Source organism: Lonchura striata, chromosome 3, assembly GCF_046129695.1.
Source record: "Lonchura striata isolate bLonStr1 chromosome 3, bLonStr1.mat, whole genome shotgun sequence".
Classification (NCBI taxonomy): Eukaryota; Metazoa; Chordata; class Aves; order Passeriformes; family Estrildidae; genus Lonchura; species Lonchura striata.
This window is the reverse complement of record NC_134605.1, coordinates 57,133,806-57,155,764: the sequence shown is the minus strand read 5'-3', so window position 1 is coordinate 57,155,764 and position 21,959 is coordinate 57,133,806. Positions and strand designations below refer to the sequence as shown.

At 39.7% G+C, this 21,959-nt stretch overlaps 1 protein-coding gene across 6 annotated transcripts in view; it reads left to right on the top strand.

Moving 5' to 3' along the window:
- PLEKHG1 (pleckstrin homology and RhoGEF domain containing G1) overlaps window positions 1-21,959 on the top strand; it is a 122,122-nt gene that overhangs the window by 73,187 nt on the left and 26,976 nt on the right. For all 6 annotated transcript variants that reach the window (XM_021540616.3, XM_021540612.3, XM_021540619.3 and 3 more), the window contains 2 exons: window positions 4,099-4,637; window positions 19,809-19,909. In XM_021540616.3, coding sequence (XP_021396291.2) covers window positions 4,218-4,637; window positions 19,809-19,909 — 521 coding nt within the window. In that variant the 5' untranslated portion in view covers window positions 4,099-4,217. The remainder of the gene's footprint in view (window positions 1-4,098; window positions 4,638-19,808; window positions 19,910-21,959) is intronic.

Genomic DNA, 21,959 nt, shown 5'->3' with positions numbered 1-21,959 from the left:
GCTCAGAGTGTGTGCCTCCGCAGGATCTGGGGGTACCTACAATTTCACACAGTGTTTGCAGACTCGTTTTGATGAATGCACCTGCCCACTGGTGCTGCTGCTGAAACTGGAAGGATAGGGTGGAGTGGGCTTGTAAATCAGTCCCATGGGATATGGGACAAATTACTTGCTTTTTATAGTAAGTTTCCATGAAAAACAGAAATTTGCAAGAGGTTACAGGGTTTGCAAAGGCACTGGGTCAGTTATGATTCATAGACAGTAATCCTGAGGGAGGGTGTTTACTCTCTCTTCACTGTCATTAGTTCATTTTTTAATTTCTTGTCAGGCATTTGCTACAGACCTTAGGTAGCTGGTGGGAGAGAGAAGTTACTTTGTGGTACAACAGCAGAGTAAAAGTACTCTTTGGAGTTCTGCAAAGCCAAATACAGATCCTGACAAGAGAAAAGAGAATGGGCATGTGACTGTGGCAGTGAACTCTATTCAACTGCTCTCTGTCCTGATGCTCTTGTGACTGCAGAATTTTAACAGAATTTTGACTTCCTAATTTTAACAGTGAGGGTAATTGAAGAGGTTATTTTCCTGCCTAAGTGTTCTAAGATGATCAAGTCCAGCTGTTAGCCCAGTGGTTGTGCCAAGTCCACCACTAAACCGTGTCACCAAGTGCCACATCTACACATCCTTTAAATACCTCCACCATTTCCCTATGTGGCCTGTTCCAGTGCTTGATAAACCATTTGGTAAAGAAATATTTCCCAATATCCAATCTAAACCTCCCCTGGTGCAACTTGAGGCTGTTTCCTCTTGTCCTATCATGTGTTATTTGAGAGAAAAAGCTAACCCCCACCTGGCTACAACCTCCTTTTAGGTAGGTAGTTATAGAGAGCAATAAGGTCTCCCATAGAACCTCCTTGTGTCTGAACTGAATGCCCTCAGCTCTTTCACTTGCTCCTCATAAGATTTGTGCTCCACACCCTTCCCAGTTCTGTTGCCCTTCTCTGGACACACTCCAGCACCTTAGTGTCTTTCTTTCAGTGAGGGGCCCAAAACTGAACACAGGATTTGAGGTGTGGCCTCACCCAGTGCCAAGTGCAATGCTCAGACAAACTTTTGAAGCCTTGCAAGATTTACAGGTCCTGTGTTATTGGGAAGGGCTATAGATTTTTCACAGCTACCAATACCTGAGGCAGGAACTGAGAGCTGGGCAGAGCCAGGGCATGCCCCCAAGCCCTGATTTCCACAAGCAGTGTTTGGTTTAGGACTAGCCAGCAGAGGAGAGGAACTGCTTCCTTGGTTCCATGCCATGCTGAAATCCCCAGTCCTCTCTGCCCTGCCTTTCTTACAAGTGTGCCAGCTGCCTAGGTGCCTACCTGCTGCTCTGCAGGAACACTGCTTCTGAGTCATCAGAGTGCACCCTGAGAAATGTATTTTACTGTTTGGAGACACAATGGACAAAATTGTAACAGAACTCTCCACACAAAAGTCAAATGACAATTTACATCCACCTGGGAAAGGAGAAAAATGAAGCAAAAAATAAATTTTCAGATTTATAGTCAGGATGAGGCTCTGAGGGCACATCAGACCAAGCAGCAAATACCTAGTTTGGTGTAATTTATGTAGAAGCATACAAGAATAGCAATTTCTATAAAAAATAGAGGAACTGGAGTCAACCATGTTGCATGCAATTAATTAGCCATGCATTGCAGTTGTCTGGGGTTTGCCAAGGTCACTGGGAATACAAGTGCTAAAGAGCAAAACCATTTTAGCAATTCCAACTAATCCTCAGCTTTTTTAATAAGCAGTGATACTGTCATTAAATAAGAAAATATGTGAGTTTACTTTGGTTTTCTAAAACATGTTAGGTTCTAATGCTTCTGGCTACAAGTGTGTCCTATGAAAAACTACTTTTAACATTTTTTCTGATTCCAATGTCATTGATATGAACTGTATTTTGTTTCTATTTTTTATATTAATGAAAATTTTTGTGAAGCAAATACTACTATTAATGCCTTTGCATTATTACCTGAGAGGCAGACCGTATGTCAGTGAAACAGGAAGTAAAGCATGTGAGCTAATAGAATTTAATAAGAATCCTTTACTTCCCTCCTAAATGTAGCTAATCAGGTGTTTCTTTGTCATGTAATTTTAGTAAAATACCTTGGAGTAAGTTAGCGGAAGTGCTACCCGTGTTATCTTGTTTATCCTGTGCATTTTTCATTCAGCAATGTTGTGCTTTCTAACTTGAATGTGAAAAATGATCTAAAGCTGATAAGAAAAATACATTCTTTCTTATCAAAAATATATACTTTCTTATCTCCAGTAGTAGCAAGGCACACATCACTTTCTGTACCCACATAGAAACAAGAGAATTTCACTGCATTTTTCTGTTTTAATTTTCCCCCCTATTTTATTGCTTTATATCTTATTTTGGAATTGGTACTTGATGTGGTTTATTCAAAAAGGGTAAGAAAATATGCTTCTATGCTTCAAAACTAGAAGAACCTGGCATTAAGAAAGGCTATAGATTTGCAGACTACAAGATAAAACTAGAGGTACAGACCTGCTGAATTAGATTTTTAATCTAATGGCCACTTTCTAACCCTTGTAATGAGCAAATTACTCTCAGTGTTAATTCTGTGCATCACCTTGAGGGTAATACTTCTCCTTAATTGAAAGCTAATCCCATCATGACTGAAATAGTACTAGTAATTACATCCAAATGAAATCTTATGCATTGAAGATAGGCCAAATAAATCAAAACATTCTCCTCTGGTATTTTATTCCTGTTTGCTTTGGATTTATTTTGGAAAATGGGAGAGTTGCATTCAGCTTTGGAAGAAATCCTCCCCCTGCTCTGACAGCTGCAGGAGCTGTGTCCAGGAGGTTTCTGCTTGTAATTACATAGCAAGTCTGACTCAGTTCAAGAAGGGCCACCTTAAAGGTTGGGCGGGTTTGATTTGCAGCTTTATGGTTTCTTTACTGAAACTGTTGTCAAGAGCTGTAATTACTGTTATGAATTTTTGAAAAGTTGTCACTGGACTAAAATAAGGACTAAGTTACCATGCTGTGGGTAGCTTCAGTGTTGCTTTTCTTCCTGAATTGTCACAAGTTTCCCTTTTATCACAGGACAGGCATTATGAAATTCCATGAGTTTGTGGCAAGATTTTTTTTTTGGGAGGACACTTCTTACGGAAACAAAGCTTTGAAGTATTGAATTTACCTGCAGCTACTTTTGCAGATTCTTATGCTTCATTACACACAGCTTGGCCAGTGACAAATCTACATTGCATCATGGACAGTGTCCTGCAGGGCAGTTTGGCAAGGAAAATAAAGCAGAATTGAAATTTCAACAGGAAGACAGACATCTTATTTTGTTGTTGCACTGATCTGAAAAACAGCTTTGGGTCAGTTCAGTAGGGGGTAATATTTTGGCTTGAGCACAACAGTTTTAGAATTACTTATTTTTTCCCAGTAGAAAACTGAATTATTTGGCAGCACTCTTTCCAATGGGGACTCTTTCTTCAGAAACAACATTATTTTCTTTGGGAAATTGTTCTGCTTTTAGTATTTTTGTACAAGCCACAGAGCTGGTAATTGATAACTGCTTTTAGTTTTTTTAAGACTGTTGGCATTATGGTATTCAAAATGTAAGACACTTTCTAGTATCACTGTGTTTCTTGAGGCTTTCAAACCTCCCAAACCAGGGTGAGGGCTCAGCTGGGAGATAGCAGAGACTGCTCCCAGTAAAGTGGTGAGGATCTTTTATAACCTTAGGGAAAATGTTTTGAGTTGTTTTGAGCCTGAGCAGTGGATGTGCTAGCAGCAACCCCAGCACACTGGCAGAAAAAGGATGTGCCAGAGACAGAAGTGTAAGCAGGAGGAATGTGGTGTTGTAGCCCTTGTTGGGGGATCTCCACAACTTAAAAATCATTAGAGTTACAGTGCCCCCCAAACCAAGTTGTTCTGGTTGTCTTTTGGTTTAAATAGAGTTTTGGCTGCTTTCTAAGCAAAAAGCTTTAGAAGTATCTGCCGTCAAATTTTGCGTTACATGGAGCAGCAACAATAAACCAAATTCTTCTGTTTGTTTGTTTGTTTGTTTAGATGACTTCCACTTACCTCTTGATGTTGTACCAGCTGTGACAGAGGGCCTTGAATCCAAGAAGAAGGAGGAAGATTTGCACAAGGAGAGCAGATCTTTCCGCTACTGTGAGAAAAACACCATGGACCTGTCAGACAGTGACCGTCCTGTCAGCTTTAGTTCCACTTCCTCCTCTGCATCCTCCAGGGACAGCCACTGCTCCTTTGGAAGCAGAATGACCTTGGTTTCAAACAGCCACTTGGGTTTGTTTAACCAGGATAAAGAAACAGGTGCCATCAAGCTAGAACTGGTCCCAGCCAGGCAATTTTCCAGCAGCAAGACACGCAAAAACTCTTCTGTGGAGCAAGAGGATCCTGAGGGAAACCTTGAGAAAAGGCCAAGCATGCCAAGGAAAGCAGAACCAAAAGGAGCAAGCAAAAACTGTGCGATGTCTCTGACCACAGAGCCCACCAGTCCAAAGCTCCTCTACGTAGACAGAGTTGTCCAAGAGATTCTGGAGACAGAGAGGATGTATGTGCAGGATCTAAAAAGCATTGTCAAGGTAGGGGCTTGGTTAAGACAGTGTTAACTGCTCCATAATGTCATTTTCTACATTGTTTGCTTTCACAGTGGTATAGATGAATCTGATGATGGGGACTGGCATTTGTTGGTCTTTTTAGTGTAACTTCATTGTTCAGATGTATTTCTAGTTTTTATTTTATTTGATAAATCTAAGATGTTACTGTTGTTCATGAAGAAATAACAGAAACATCCTACAGCTGACAGCAGTAATGAACAAAGAGTGATAAATGCTTTGTAGTAAAAAAAAATAGGATTTTTTATATTTACAAAAAAAAATTACTCTGTGTCCTAGAATGTATAACAAGAAGCAAGACAGATTTAACCTCTTTATATGCTTTATCTAAAGGGTCTTACTGATTTTTCCTGGCCCTCCCAGAGTCCTAGCCCGGCAAATTATTTCCTGCTTTTTTCCCTGTCCTTTTCATACAGCTCACAGCTGCAGTCTGTTCTCTCTCTGTCCTTGGCTTGTGGTGTTGAATATGGCATATGTATCTGCTGGAAAATACTATTGTTTGGCTGTAATGTGAAGGAATTATGTTTTCTTTAATATTTATTCTGAATGGATGTAGCATTTGTTAGCAGCAGTAGAGTTTTTGTCTGATCCTTAGCCTAACAGCACCTTTCATTTCCTCTTTCTAGTACAGGGCAAAATATGGATGAGTCCTTCTGTGGATTGTTCTTTTCACTCTGTACTTGTGTCTGTGCCATCAGCATCATTCTGCTTTGCATTTTTAAAGATGACAATTGATTCCCTTGGCTATTATTTGTAGCCTACATGTTTAACACAAAGAAGTGCTTAGTGTGCTGTTTGTAGAACCTAGAGGTCCAGGTAGGTATATGTGGTCACCTGAGACAGGAAATATCAGCCAGCTGGAGACACTCTCCTCACCTTCAGCTCTAACCTGCATGGTCCCATAATAGCAGGGGAAAAATGTGAAGGCTTTGATAACTTAAATGCATGTTATGATTAAAACACTGGTACCCCACCCTGCAAAGTTCTGAGAAAGGTTGCTGTTTCTGCAAGATTTCATTGGTTTCCGTAGCTGGTGCTGTCACTACATTCAACTGTTGCCCGAGTTTCATTTTGGACTGTGTAAAGTTGTCAGATGTTGTAAAACCAAGTCAGTTTCTGTGCATAGTAACCACTCACTAGGCATGGCCACCATGGTTTTGGAAGCCTTAGCCCTCACTCATCCTCCTCTGCTGTAAACTGTACAACTTGAGAAAGCCCCTAAGGTATGCCACTAGCCTCCAACTAGATTATGTGCCTGTGATCACCACCCTCAGGTCCTGTTGGTTCAGCAGTTCTCAGTCAAACTTACTGTCTACTTATCCAACTCCTAGTCTTTCAGCATGTGCATGAGGATCTTAAGGCAGTTAAAAGCCTTCCTGAAGTTGAGGTAGACAATATCCACTGCTTTCCATTCATCTACCAAGCCAGTCATTTCATGGTCAAAAGGTTATCAGACTGGTCAACTTTCCCTTGGTGAATACCTGATGACTGTTCTTGATTACCTTCTTGTCTTTAGTGTGCCAGGAACTGGTTTCCAGGGCTAGCTGAGCACAAATGACCTAATAACATGGATGATTGTGAAATTCATATAGGATCCTGGTACTAGTCATAATATCAAAAGTCAGTTCACTAAGAGTTAGGCTAGCACCGTATTTGGGGCAGTGTCCTTTCCAACCTATGTTGTCCTTAGAATATGGAGATATCATGCCTGAAGTAAAATAATATGAAGGAATGGGACAAATAGCATTTCATCCTTTTTATGCTTGTATTGACCTAATGCTGTTAGGGCATTGGTAAGTGAATAAATAAAGTAAAAAATCATAACTTCTGTTGCCTTTTGAGTATCTGGGTGATCTTAACAGTGCCAAGCTGATAGATAGAAGCAGAAATTGACTTCATGGGAGGTGCTTAATGTGATTTTTTAATGATCCTGGAGAGCTGCTGAGGTTTTCCAGTTTTCTTCCCAACTGCTGGCAAGAAGTATTTGGCAGGTTTAGGATGAGGTACAGGTGCTATTAGGAACCTTTGCTCCAGGATAAGCATTAAAAAACAACTGCTTTCCTAGCCAGTACGGCCATTTTGCCCATGACTTGGAAGGACAGTGGGGTTAGGATTGTCTTGAGGCATGCTGCTGTGATTCTTGCACAGGCAAGCACTGCAACAAGGATAGAGTGAACTTTTCCACCATTTGGTATGTTTTATCAGATGATCTGTTAAGGATAATTACAATTTTGAATGAGTGCAGCTTGAAGCTTGTTTTGGGCAAGTTTGTGATGAGAAATTGGATACCTCTGCTTCCTGCTTGTGTCATGCTAACAGGTGTACTGGCCAGGGCAGAACTCACTGACCTTTTCCTCTTCAGGATCTAGTCTGACTTTTTCAAGTAGCAATGTAGTTAGAATAGACCTAAATTTCAATTAGAGTCACTTACTGAAGTGATTTTTTTTCCTCCCCCGAATAAAATGATGTTCCTGAAGTTATAAAAAAATCTGTTTTGCCCTTGCAGTTCATAGGAGTCAGAAGCTCCCATTCATAATTTTTATAAATGCTTGTAACTGTAGAAAGACATTGACATTTCTGTTTTACCTTTGCAAAATGAAAGAATAATGCAAATGCACTGTTACAATACTTGCATCTGCACCCCTATCAGTATAAAAATATAAGTAAAAGGTCATTGGTGTCTATAGAAAAACTAGAGGGGACTGAAGTGTGCATTGTCAGTGTGTTTCACATGTATTTGATGTAAACAGAGGTTGAACTTCAGAAATCTTGAACTCCATCTGAAATCTGGGAGACTTCATTTATGTTAATGAATTCCTCTACACTTTAATTCCAAATGTGACTTTTTTTTTTTTAAACCGTCTCCACTGAACTAGTTGAAGTCTTTGTCCTTTCTCCTCTCCAGATCTTTTCTGGAGAGGAGAAAGTTTTTTTGTCCCTAGCCCCCTCCTTTTATACCTAAGTCTCCTCATTTGAAAAAGTCCCATTCCCCTCTGCACAATCTCCTGCTTATAATCTTGCTGCCTATCTGTCCTAAGTCTTCTCTCAGTAAATCCCATCTGCATCACATCAGTATGTTGTCTCATTTCCTTAGGTGATCTTTTGCTTTTTAGTATTAATCTTTCTCATGTTCTTCATTTCTGCTGATTCCAGAGCTCTCGCAATAGTTCTCTCAGCAGGCCTGACAACATTTTCATCACCATTCTTAATTTTTCTGCCCTCTTAAGTGCACAGAAGTTAAAAGGGATGTCCACCAGGCTTTCTTTGGTTCCCATTTTGTCCTTCCCATCTTCCTGTAGTACTCCTTTATGTCTCCTCTGCCCTGAAATTGCACAGCATGCTTTTCTATACTGTTTATGGCTTGCAGAGAGTCACTGAGACATGGGAACAATCTTTTCCATGCTCTTGCCTCAGAGGATCAGATCTGAGCCAGATGTCACTGGCAGCACCTGAGAATGGCAGTTGTGGGTTAGGGCCTTGTGAAGCCTAAGCTGAACCTTGCAAAGGACCACTGCTAGAAGTTCCTATTGAGGATACATGAATTTGGAGGGTGTCTCTTCACCCCACCCCAGTATGGTCAAAAATAGGGGAATTTACATTAAAGCAGCAAAAGCATTACTCTGAGAAACAAAGTCTCCATTATGCTTGAATCTGCTGCTGTCTCTCCCTGAGACATGAGGATGTGGTTCATGTCCCTGCTAGTCAGCCTGGGGGTGCTTGTCTTCTCAGGGGAAAGGTCACCAAAATTTTTCAACATGAGCAAAAAAAGGCATTCTTTCTCAAAAAGCCTCAGGGGAATGGCTTTGCTGAAATATCCTAGAACAACTCATCAGGGAGGCAGGTTTCTAGCATGGAAAGCTTCATCTGAGGAGAACATGTCTGTTGAAGCTATATACCCCTTGTGGGGTGGGGACAAGCCTTGCAAGGGGAAATGTTGGATGTTTGAGGTAGATACGTGTTGGGGCATCAGTGATGAAGGGAAGCCCTTCTGAGAGGAAGTGTGTTGGAATGTTATTGTTCCCTGTTTCCTGTCTCCCAGTGCTGCAGCTAGAAGATGTCTCCTGTGTTTAAAGCAGTTAGTTAAAAAGACCATTCTGAAGATTGCAGTGTGCACATTGTCACTTGTGATGTGTTAGTAAAAGCATAGCTGCTTGTGCTCCGAGTTTTCTGAATAGTGCTGCTCTGAAAGTTAATTATTTGTAGATTCAAAATCTGGGAATTCCAGTATAGCTAAGGCATCCCATAATGCTTGTTCCCATATTATAGTTAATTTTGACATGTGACCTCTTTGTCTATGCCTGCTAACCTGCATACCTGAGAAAGATATCTTCGTATTGCTGACATAAATTGCATGTGAAAATTTGGATAAACAATTTAAATTATGTGAAAAACAAATATTATGTTTTGTATAAATGTAGTATGATTATGCAACAGTGATAAGTTTAACTGTGATTAGTATTTGTTAAATTTTTGAGCTGAACTTTCTCACTGCTTTTCTTTCCTCCATGAAGAAAGAGCAGTGTCAAATTCTGACTGACCTCCTTAAGGGAAAGTTCAGCTTAAAAATAAGGGAAGTTTTTTCCAGTAATACTGAGATATGACAGCTGAAACTGAAGAATCTCAGTACATGTCCAAGAGGCCTTCTTGAAATGTGTGGAGTTTAAACAGAATTACAGCAATATAAATCAGAGCAGAAAAATGTTCCACTTAATTATTTTTAATGAATTTGTAAGTAGGTTTATTAGAGAACAGTAGTGTTGTGTTTTGTTTCTGGAGTTGCTGTTTATGAATCAGGACCAGTGCAGACTGCTGAGAAAGGAGGTAGTTAGGAACACCACAGGGTAAGTTACCAAACAGGTGTAAATAGCTATTCTGTCTATCCTTAAATAAATACCTAAAGTAAATCAGACTTCTTTCTTCTAATGCACTTCAGGGATAGCTCAGTTTTCCCTGCAGACTTCTTCCTTCCTGTACGTGAACCATATTAAACATCCTTAGGCAACCGAAAGTAGTGGAAGTATACACAAACTGGGTTTTGTGTTTGTGTCTTAAATAGTTTTAGATACAGTTGTTTCTGGAACTCCAAGATCTTGAACAAAAGTGTTTTGACAGCTACATATGCTATAAACTCCTCATCATATGTGCCCTTTAATGATGCCTAACAAAAGCAGAAGCAAAACCCAAAACTTGTTTTGCTTCTGGGCAGGATGAGAAAGGTTCTGGGTTTTGGAAAAAGAGGTTTTATAGCTGTACAATAGGAATAGCATGTGTTGTGAAACAACCAAAAGTAACCTAATAACTTGTATGGTGTAAGCATCTGCTTATGCTGTGGCATGAAGAGGGAACTGTTTGTAAACTAACTTCACAGGAAATATGCAAAGCCAGGGTTATATATACTGATGCATGGTTTTTCTTACCTGCATCACCATTACTTCAGTCTTATTTCTGCTGGCAACATTCATAAATTTATTTCATTCAGCATGTTCCCAAGCACTTGAAAGACACTGAATAAAATGTGATTGTTGCCTTCTGTTTCCTTCATCTGTACTTTGCATCCAGTTCTTACCTTACAGCTACATTGTAGGAACTTGCTGGGACAGAGGCTGTCTTTGTCAGGTGATTGCAGAGCTTCACTGGTTGACTGGGACTGCAAACATTAAGACAGCACAAATGTATAGCCATAGCTCTGGGTTTGTTTTAAGGTCAGCTCTGTGTTTGCACAGCACAGAAGGGTGAGTTACACTGCAGTAATAAATGAGCTGTCTATAAATGTACAGTGAGCCTTTCTTAAGCTGTGGGTGGGAGAGAAGCAGCAGGGAGGGCTGTTGCTCTTCCAGGGAGCCACAGAATTGCTGAAAAGTCTGGCTGCTGTTGCTCTTGTCCTCCCTTTTCTGGCAGCAGGGCATAAATCATTAGACCGTGCTGTCTGCAACCTCCTACCCACTTGCTGAATGTGAATGAATATAGATTAAAGGATGAAAGTTCATCTTCTGTTCCAGAAAGCTTTATTCTTTTGGGAGCGGGGAGGCAAGGGGAAGATGCAATTTAAATATGGAGTGTGCCATTTAGGAGTGCTGGTGGCGGCCAGGAGACTCCAGGATTGAAACGTCCTTCCTGTGACTGCACTGAGGCTGGAGCAGGACGTTGTATCCCTGCCTCGGGGGATGCATTGAGCCCTTTTGGGATTCAGGAAGTAACAAAAGAGACGTCTCTTCACCTCTGCCCTCTGTCTTGTTGTTGCTTACTGGCTGTGGATAAGGAGTTCCACAGAACAGAGCAGCAGCAGCAGCTTTACAAAAGTTTATATAGTAGGCAGGAAAACTGTGAAGAAGAGGTCTGAGAGCTGAGAGGCAAGGATAGGAAGTATAGCTTATGCTGCAAAATTTTCAGTAAACATTACAATGGTTAAGTGCGGTTATATTTTTTTGTAGAATGAAATTTCATCATGTGGAGGTGATATCTTAAAGGCAAAGACATTTCTGCATTTTCAGCCAGGCTATAGTTTCTGGAATTTCATTTGTGTATATACCCATTTCAATTTTGCTCCATGAAAATATTTGACTGCTTTTAAAGTTGTTATATCACTGATATTAAATATTACTTGTCAGTGAACAGTGCTCTAGTAATCCATGACCTTTAAGTCTGAATGCTTAACAAACCACATAGTAGTCTCTCTCTTTTTTGCTCTTACCAGTCCAGCAAATTAAGATGTGGAGGTAGCTGTTATTTTTCCTGGTTTCATGAGCAGACTATTTTGCAGATAAGACACTTTAACAAAGTTTTTCCTTACAAACCACCCTCTATAAACTTCTATTTCATTGTTCTTCATATATTCATAAGAAAAGCCATCCAGAAGTCTCTGGTAATCATGTGGTTACTAAGGTTAAGATAAATGTGTGTTTAGGATGTGTGCAGATTTTCTCCATTTTGCTGGGTTTGCATTTTCATTCTTTGAAAATCAGACTCTTTCAGATTCCCTTCTTGTGTTTTAAAATAAACATTTCTCATCTGGAATGTCTCATTTAACTTGTAAGCATATTGAGTTCTCTTTTAAAAAATGTTATCATCCATTTGCCTTACAAATTGAGGAAAGTTTATTTAATAGGGCAAGGGTCTACACCACAAGGCTCAGGTTCTTTTCCTGTGTGATTGGTATCTTGGAAGACCTAATATGCATTAATAATTCTCAAAGTTTTGTTTGATTATGGTTCAATAAGGTTGTAATCAGACAAACTAAAGTATGTTGTAAAAAATAATTTATAGATGAAGTTTAATTTAAAAAATATTAAAATTACTAAACACTTCTAGCTGGTACTTTTTTGAGTGATATTGAGATTATTGAATTATGATGATTGATACAAATGATTTAGATCTAGAAATCTTTACAGCACTTCATCTGCTTAGCAACCTCAAATTAATTTTCATCCTAATTACTATTAATTATTTTCATTTGGCTGTTTTCATTACTGTAGCTTATTTCATCTGTGTTTCCTTTTAGCTTTAGAAAGACATTAGATGAGGGCATCACATTACTCCTTAATGACATGTCAGTAAACTACTGATAGCATTTGTAATCCCGTGATCTCCACCTGTGCTCTGAACTTGCTTCTTACCACACCTCTGAGCAACAATTCTGAGTGCCAGCTTCTGGGAAAAAATCCTGTAGCTGCGATGTGGCAGTGGTGCTGGCAGATAAATGAAGATAAATGTGGGACATGGATTTAATCAGTGGGTTTCAACTTCAATAAGTTAGTGTGCTGAAGTGTCTAAGTAGGGCTTCACATGAGTTTCTGTTCCCAGTGATTTACCCATAATCAACTTTACAGATGTTGGACCATTTACAGGACTTGTCTGTGTACAATCCATCAACCAGTTTCAATTTGAGTGCTTTAAGGCATCTCTGTCAAATTACAGTTTGATTTAATTGACAGCCTGTCTTCCAAGGTGTCTTTTTAAGATGGGAGATTTTAGCATGGAATTCCTGCAGTTGAACAAAGGAATATTATTGAACTCTGACTGTGTTTCATTAGAGCAAAAATTCACTATGACAAAGAAGGCAAAAATCCATGAGAGCAGTCCATCCAGGCAGGCTGACAATTCAATGATGGATCAGCTGGTGTCAGGTTTTGACCCTCCCAGAGAGCTTTGTAGGCACAGCATTCATGCTGAAATGTCTCATGGGACATAAGAAGAAAGCATACACTGGGCAAAAAGAAAGGACATAAGACCCTCGACTGGTGGAGTAGACATTGCAGAACATGTGACTCCTAGAAGAACTGTGAGATAGCTGGAAATTGATACAGGCATCCTCTAACACTGGAGCAGGGGCAAGAGGATGTGCAGAGCTTGCTTTAAAGGCTCAGGCTGTAAAGCAGGAGGAAGCTGTTTTCTGCTGTCTCCCGCCCATGCACCCTGGTGAGGCAGTTGTCCTTGCCCAGGGCCCCTATGAATGGATTCCGTGCAACAGAGTGTTGAGGGACCTCCCACTGAGGGAGTTTTCCAGGGCAAATTCTTTACTTAATTTCCTGAGATTAGCTGTGCTCTGACAGTTTGAAGTCCTGTGACAAGTTCTCCTGACTGTTAAATTGCTGACATTGATGTGCCCTAGAAATTTCCAACTTTGTATACAAATATGCCTGTGCTCATATGCGCAACTGTTCAAAGGCAGCCTAAACCAAAGAAAGAGTGTTTTCAAGGTGCAAAACATGGTGTTAGGACTCAGGAATCCCTCAGTGCTAATTTTGGCTGACACATAACTCCCTCTACAGCTTTCCATGAGTGTGGATGAAGCCAAGGGAACCTACTAGGGGTCACTACTTCCAGGCCTTAATAGCTGCAAATGGGACAGTGTTTTACCATCTATAATATAGGTGAGGAAGTTGATTATCAAAAATCTGTCTCTCAGGAATAGCTACATAGAAATAAATACTTTTTTTTTTTTTTAAATTCACTTCTCTAGGTAAAATTTAAGTTAACACTGTTAACTTATTTACAAACCCCTAGCTGTGTGAAGTGTAGGGAGATATGTGTCATGATCACCTTACTCTGCAATGTTAAACAGTGGAAATAAAACTTACATGTGCTTTCTCTATTTTTAGTCTTTCCTCATACCATGTTCTCACGAGTGCTCCCACCATCAATCTTTGCCCTTGCTACATGCAGTCAGTCAGCAGAGTATCGTCTTACTGTGTCACGCTTTACTGCCACTACCCGCGGCTGCGTGTGAGCCAGCTGCACGTGTCAATTGGCACTTCCCAGGAAGCTGGCAGGAAGCACAGGTGAGCTCGCTATGGATCCTCCACCATCCGCCCAGGGAGAGGATGGTGCTGCCTCCTGCCAGCTCAGAGACTCCACTCTTCTGCAGGGAGACTGGAGAGGAAAGAAATCAATCAAACTGCATCTAGTGTCAGACTATGTAAAGCAGATGGGTTACCTTGGCTGCTCCCACTTGGAGGGTGGCTGACTGCCACTGCTGGGAGGTCCTCTCCATGTCCTTTTCCTTTGATGGCTCCTTGGAGAGTTAGTGCTCTCCAAGCATGTCCTTCAACATGTAGGTGTGTCCTCTGAAGCCCACCTGCAAGGCCTGGCACGGCCATTTCCCACAAGGGCAGAGCTTTGCTGCTGCTGACAAGTGGCAGTCTAACATGCAAGGTGCTGAGGAATATAAAACAAAATGGAAAAGGTGAGGAGGAAGCACATGGAGCACAGGAGCTTTCTGTTCATGCTGGTGAAGGGAGCAGAGGAGGCTGTGTCTCCAAGCCTGCGTTGTCCTCAGAAAGACCCTGGCTTAGGCTGTAGGTCAGTGGCAGGACTGTGCTGCGCCTTAATGAGCATTGCCCCAGGTAGGGGCAGGTCTGTCAGACCTGTCCGTGCTTTGGTCTGTGTGAGGTTTTTCCAGCTTCAGATGTCTGTATAGAAAACCCCACCAACAACCAGTAAAAAGAGAAAGTAGAAAGACATGCTAACAGAAATTTTCTTTTTTTTATTTAGGTTTCTGGGTTTGCATGTAGTGAATCTGTAGGGTGGACAGTGCAAGCATTTTTAGGTTTCAATCCCTTGGACTCCTATAGCCAAAGGAACCAGAGCAAGATAGCAAAGTATACATAGTATGCAAATGTATATTGCCTTTGCAGAGCATAACAGTACTTTAAATAATTGAAAAGAGCTGCAATGAACTGCCCTGACTAAAATTCATCATTCTTGGCCACCTGTTATGTGGATAGCAGGTCATTCTTTGAACCACAAGGCATTCAGGGTATACTGCTGCTAATTTATCCAGTTGCTATACATGCTGGATAAATTAATAAATAAAATAAATAATGGAGAAAAAATAATAGGAAAAAAAATCAGGCAAAAGGTGAATTGGTACATATTATTGTTACCTGTATAATTAGCAGAATAAGCTCTGGGAAGCATTTTATAATGTCTATTCTAATGTACATCTGCTGCCTAACTTCCTTAGTTTACAAGTGCTTGGCTAGTTCGGGCAGCATGGCTCTTGCTAGCAGGCTACAAATAGGATCCATTTTGTGGTATGTTTTCCTTCTGGCCTGCAGCCTTTTCCTCCAAGTGGTTTTTGCTTAGTGCTTAGGTGGCTAAGGCTGCTGAGCTGTTTCCATGATTCCTCTTCTGCACAGCCATCTGATTTTGGCCAAACACAGTGTTGTTGGGTAGAAGGAAGTTGGGAAAAACATGTGGCCATGAGTATGGGGTAGTACCTAGTAGTAAAATCTGCTTTACTAGTAGCATAGATCTAGGAAGTATCAGAAAACTGAGGGTCTGAGTAATGCTATGGTCCTGCCTGGATCATGTCCTGCTTGATTTAATATTACCTCTGTCTGCAACACTGCAAGAAGCCATTGAAGTTTTGATAAATACCTGGTTTAAAATATTTTTAAGTCAGAGACTAAGGTTTTGTGATGTAGGTCCTCTGCTCTTGGACCCAGGATGTGATGCTAAAATCAGAGACATAGGCCAGCTTTTCTTTCTTCTGCAGCTTGTTTAGGCATTAGATAGCAAAGTTTCCTAGTGGATAGAATCCTTTTTTGATTATTTTTTTGTATTGATATTTAATCAAGTTTTCAGTTTTGTTGGGATTGTGTGCCTGCCTCTTGGCAAAGCACTGCCTCTGTGCAACAACACTGCTCTTTTAACAATTTTGCTTATCTTTTGTGATTTTTGTGATATTTTTATATGCACACTCCTGCCCTGTAAAGGGCTTACTAAGAACTTATATAGTATATGTGTTTCTTGCAAAGCAGGATAGAAATTGATTCTCATTTTACAAGGTAATGTGGTTTTTTACCCATTTTTTTAGAATTACTATGCTAATATTAGCTTTAATATTATCCCTTTAAATATGTAATTTTAACATTGCCAAAGTAATGGCTGATTTATACTATGGTGTAAACAACAATAGATGACATTTTTTAAGTGTGAATATGTGTTCAAAAGGAAAATCAGGGTGTCTAGATGAAAATGTCCCACTCATTTGCATTTGGTTTTTAAAGTTTGGTCATGGAAAACATTAATCAATATGTGATAATAATTTTGCATATTTTGTGCTTTTTTTGAAAGTTTTCTCCCATTTCTGATTCATAAAATTGTATTTTTTAGCCTCTAAGGTTAGTTTTTTCATAATTTTATTCCTATAGAGATGTTTTTTCTTTTGGTTTTTTTTTTTTTTCTTTTTTGTTCTTTTTTTGTAATTGTGGAGGAGGAGACAGTAGTTAAGATATGCAGCTTCTAACAGACATTCCTTCTGATGGATTTGGCATGGTGAAAGACAAATGGGAAGAACATCAAACTCGGCAAGAAAGGCAGAGCAGTCTGGCAAGACTCTCCTAGTTTTTGGAGAGTTTCAAGGAAAAGGGAGGACAAAATTATACAATACCCTGAGAGCAAACCATGGTCCATAAATCAATCAAAGGAGACGGACATTTGTGAGGGGTTTTTTTTCTCCTACAAAGTAAGCTAGATGTTTATGCCATAACTGCAGAGAAGCAATAAAAGGCAAAGGTTATAAACAAATCATTCAGTGCCGACAGAGGGTTCACAGATGCTGACAAGAAACAAATAAAGTGAATAAGGCCAGTACTCTGTTCTGATAAATTTCATTGCTTTCTGCACCATGTCATTACATTTGCACCCTGCCCTGTTATCTTGTAGCTTCAAACCTTTCATTATGGCTCCAGATGATAACAGCTGTTGATACACGGCAGTGACTACCATGGGGGTAAAGTACCATTTGCTAAGAAATAATTAGGAAAACCCCCAGGTCTGGGTAGCTTTGATCTGCCTGTGGTGTTGTCCTTGCAGAAGATGTTATATGCCAATACTGCATCTGTTTCCTGGATGAGTTCATAAAGCCTTTATGAGAACACACGTGAACTATAAAGCAGTATAATCAGACAGGTTTCTCTGGCTGAGCCAATGCAAGCAGTGTGCTACTGTGTACTGCAGGGCCTGATCTGCATGACACCAATGTGTTAGAACTGTCCAAGGTCCACCCTTTTCACAAAAGCTTGGATACCTGGAGCTTTTTGCTGTGTGTCTATCTGCTTACACAAATAGCAGCAGTGTAAACATGTCTGTAGTCTCAAGTCAGTGATATTGACAAAGACAGAGAGCTAAACCAGGACAGCAACCTCAAAACTGTGTAATTTCCTAGCAGTATGAGACGAGGTGTAAGGTAACTCTGAATCGCAAGTGTTTTGAACAAATGGCCATCTTGCCTTACCCTGAGGAAGCACAAATCCACCCAGCTGTCTGTGGTTTGTTTCTGATCTGAGGCTGGGTGAAGAAGGAGGCCTGAAGTACAATCTGAAGGAGCTTGCAGCAAAAGGGAGCAGAGACTGTGGGTGTGTGGTGTATGCAGGCTGATACTGTCCTATGTTACAGGAGTGCAAGGAAACTGCCAAAGCACTGCAGGCTGCTGCTTGGCAGCAATATTAGGATACCTGGTTCCATCAATCTTACTAATAATTGGTAAAAGACTGACAAGAGTAGGTGTATGCGGAGGAAAATCAGGATAAGAGAAAAAAAGGAGCAGAAACCAGGTCATGCATATAACACTGTCTACAATATTGGAAATAACTGTGGAATGTTTGTTATTTTAGAGAAACCCAAGCTTCAGCTATGTTGAGATGAACGAATTGGAAAGGAACTCTCTTGATTAATTGAATGTGCTGTATGGAGTTACTTATTGTAAAATTCCCATTCCTCTGCAGCCCAAACTTGTCATGCAGCTCAGGGTGCTGCAGTGTCCCTGCAGTGCTAAAAATGTTTTCAGGGGTTCACAGTTCCACTGGAGCTTTTCTATTCTTTGCTTTTATATGATGAAGATGTATCTCTGGTCAGAAAAGGTTTTTTGTTTAATACTATTAAACTGGAGTAGACCTGAAAATATTATTTGCTTCTGCCTTTGACCCAATATACTGCTTGCTGCGGTCCTGTCTGCCTCACCATCCTGAACCTTTTTATTCTTCTGCAGCTTCTGAGTATCAATAAAAAGCTGAAGTTAGGGTACCTGTGGATGTGATTCTAAAGACTTCCTGCACAAATATATTTCAAGGTCAGGTGTGGGCTCTGAGGCTGCTGCCAGCCACAAGGGAAGGTGTAGTAAGGTTGAATGCTATCACAGGAGAGATGTCATGAATCTCCAAGGACTTGCCTGCCTGTTGCCACCCATTCCTCTTCTGGAAAACACTGAGATTTACCTTGGAATAGACTTATTTGCTTTGTCCCAGCAAAAAATACTGAGTTTCAGGAGTGATGGGGGCTACCTTTAACTGGAGGTGATGACAGAATGTGGATTATTGATAGGGGAAGGGGACAGGAAATTCTGCTGGTACCTAAACCTGAATCTTGGTTACACCTCTGAGTTTGCTGACACTGCTTCAGTTGAACAGAAGGATATGGACATGGAGGCTTAAATGCTGTAATTCTTAACCTGCTGTATGAGGACATCTAGAAACCAAAAGTCAGATCCTGGTTGATTCAAACCCTTGTCCTCACAGAATTTACACGGAGAATAAATCTTGGCTAGTGTGTGTGTTCTATAATACTTTTTTCTATGATTGTGGAACACAGTTATATCTTAGACGTTTGCATGGTCTTTTTGGCATTTTGCAGGGTTCCTTTCCTGCAGCACCCTGGAATGCTGTGTTGCTTTTGGGAAGTTGCCACACCACATTGTCTAGCCACAGGCTAAAGGATTTTATTTATTTTTATTTCACATTGTTTCAGCTGTTTTCACTTTTATTTCCATACTCCAGCAGAATTTCTTCATGAATGTGGCAGCACATCAGGTTTCTTGTTTCATGAGCTGTAGTTAAATAGCCTGCTGGATTTGTTTGCCCTTATGAGAGGCTTTTAATACTGTAGCAGCAACAGGAAAAAAGGTGACATTGAGCTGTTATCAAAGTGAAAGAGGTGGGAAAATTGTTATCCCAGAACACTGCTGATCTGAGCTTTTTCTAGCTGTCATGTTTTTATTCAAATAAAGTCCCTGGATGAGAGTCTATCAGTTTTGTAAGGGCAAAAAGAGATTTTTGCTAGAGTATATAGCAATGTAATTTACAATGTAACTCTATGCTTGTAAATTGCATGGACATAGATACATTGAGATCTGTATTCTACATACTCTGAATTCTTTGGTAAACATGATTTTTTTAAAAGTAATTGACTCAGTGGTTGCTTTTCTGAGCCTCTCTTGCTTGTGTGGCTTTCTGTTCTTCATTATATAGATTTTCTGTTACTAAGACTGCATTAAATGGCATTCTTAATATTTTATATTTTTTTTGCCTTTGAGCCAGCCAAAGGATCAATTAAAATGTCACTGTGAATGAAATTTGAAAGCATTTGTTTATCAGTAGCAAGAGAAACATTGGCTGTGCCGTCTAAGAGGTATAACTTAGCTTTCAGCCTTTTGTTATTTTCTTGGTTTCAGGGAACAGATAAGTACTGTTACCGTTCATAAGAGAGTGACTGTTCTCAGAGGGGCTGCTGAAGGCTTTATTGTAATAATAAGGTGAAACTGATATTCAGAGACTCATCTTGTACAATAAAACATAGCTTTGTTTACTGATCTAGGAAAGGAGGAAATGTCTGAAGACCTCCCTCTCATTTCTCTTGTAGGATTACCTTGACTGTATCACTGACCAGACCAAGCTCTCCCTGGGAACAGAGGAGCGATCAGCCCTGTTTGGAAACATACGTGATATCTACCATTTCAACAGGTAAATTCATTTTTAGCTAAATGGAAACATTTCAATAGCCTGTGTTGACAAGATGGAACAAACAAGCCACATTCACTTTTATCACTTTTAAACTGCCAAGATCTATAAATCAAGAAATTATCTAATTTTGATTCTAAGCAAAGTTGGTTTGCTGACACCAGATTTTTTTAGCTCTTTATTTGATGCACCAAGATGGCCTCCATGTACTTTTTTGCTTATATGCTGGGTATTTACATGAATGTAAGCCTAACCTGCTCTGTGCTTTAGCTGAGCTTAATGCAAGACCACTGTAAAAGAAATTAGTGCCTTAATAAAGAGATGTTTTATTCCTACTATATCAGCTCCTTCTGTGTACCTATTTATATCATCCAGATCTGGCTTTTGTAGTGTTTTATGCTACTAGATGCTCCCTGAATTAATTTCTCAAAACTGTATTCAAGTACCTTTCCTTAACTGAAGTTTTTTGTTCAGTGTCTTTTCAGCCTTCTCTAAAACTCTGTAGGTGGGATTATAGTGTATTTTGGGACCCTGAAGTAAAATGCCTTGCTTGCATAGCTAGTGCCACATTGTGTGGGATCTCAGTATCTGCAGTTTGAGAAGCATGCTACTGCTACTTCTGTCTGAATCCTCTATTACTATAAAAATTATTGACTTAGTTTGCATTTAAGGAAAACCTGACTATTCAACCAATGAAGAAAATATAGTGACAAAGTTCCCACATCTTTTATATACCAATACTCCTGTAAAAGCTCTCTTAGCTTTTCTATAGTTAACATCTCCCAAACTACTGTGTTCTTTGAAGAACAACAGATGATTTAATTGAATCAAAAGAGGAGTCTGAAGTGGAGCACTTGTGTCAAAGATAATCTTCAATGTTTTTCCATCATCATGGGAAGTTACTTTTAAGGGCTTTAACTGCTGGAATTGCTGTTTAGTGCCAAAGGAAAGAGTGAGAATGGATCTATTCAGAATTTATGGACAAAGATGAAATCTGAAGTCTTTTCCCAAAGATTAAAATAGCTACTGCAGGGTAATGGAAATACACTTAACTAGAAAGCTGCTGTGTCCTGCTTCAGCTACAACAACTGACTTTACTGAATGTCTAACAGCTGGAAAATACATAGTGGGAGTATGCTAAAACAGGCTCATGGACTGCTTTAGAGCTGTGAGACAATGATTGTTAACTTACAGATTCCCAGTGGTCACAGAATGGAAAAATACGGTCCTGGCCATTATATCTTCTGATCCTTCAAAATCTAAAAAAATTACAGACTTGATAGCTAGGATGCATTTATGCCAGCTTCATTGCAAATATTGCCTACTAAAAGTACTTTCAAGTATGATCAGTTGTTATACAGAATTACTGAGCTGTGAAAAAAAAAAATGCAGCAATTGGAAAAAAAACCCCAGAAAGCAGTTTTGGGCAATTTTAGAGATATATATGATAGAATGGTTAAGACTTACTGGAAATTTGTCCAAAGCATTTAGTAAATTAATAACATATTTCAGGCATTCTGATATAAAGTTCTGCTTGGAAATTGTGAGTCCTTAAAACTGAACACTCACTGTAGATCCCAATATAGCTTCAAGGATTAAGTTTACTCCTGTGTGAAATTTGCCTTGTAGGTTTTGGGTCCTAAGCATAGTCTAGAGATTTTTAATTTATTCTTAGTTTCAAAAAAAGGTCCACTTGGCAGTTCTATGTTAGTAGTTTCAGATGTTTTTTGTGAGCATGATTTTATAAATTTAGAATTATGTTGTTTTCCTCAACTTGGAATTTGATGAATAATCAATAGTCTAAGGTTTCAGTCTGGGTTTTTTTTTCAGACTTGCAGATCTGAGAAATTTTATTTCAGTGAATGGGACTTTCTCTCAGCTAAGCTGCCTAGGATTTTCAAGTGGTGTGTTGAATGTCAAAAATGATAACTTCATTATTATGATCTCTTTTTGAAAAACTATTTATTTCTAAGATTCATGGTTATAAGGTCTGGCTTCTTCTGAGGAGAAGCCATCATAAAACTTAATCAAAAAATCAAAGCATCTTAAAAGG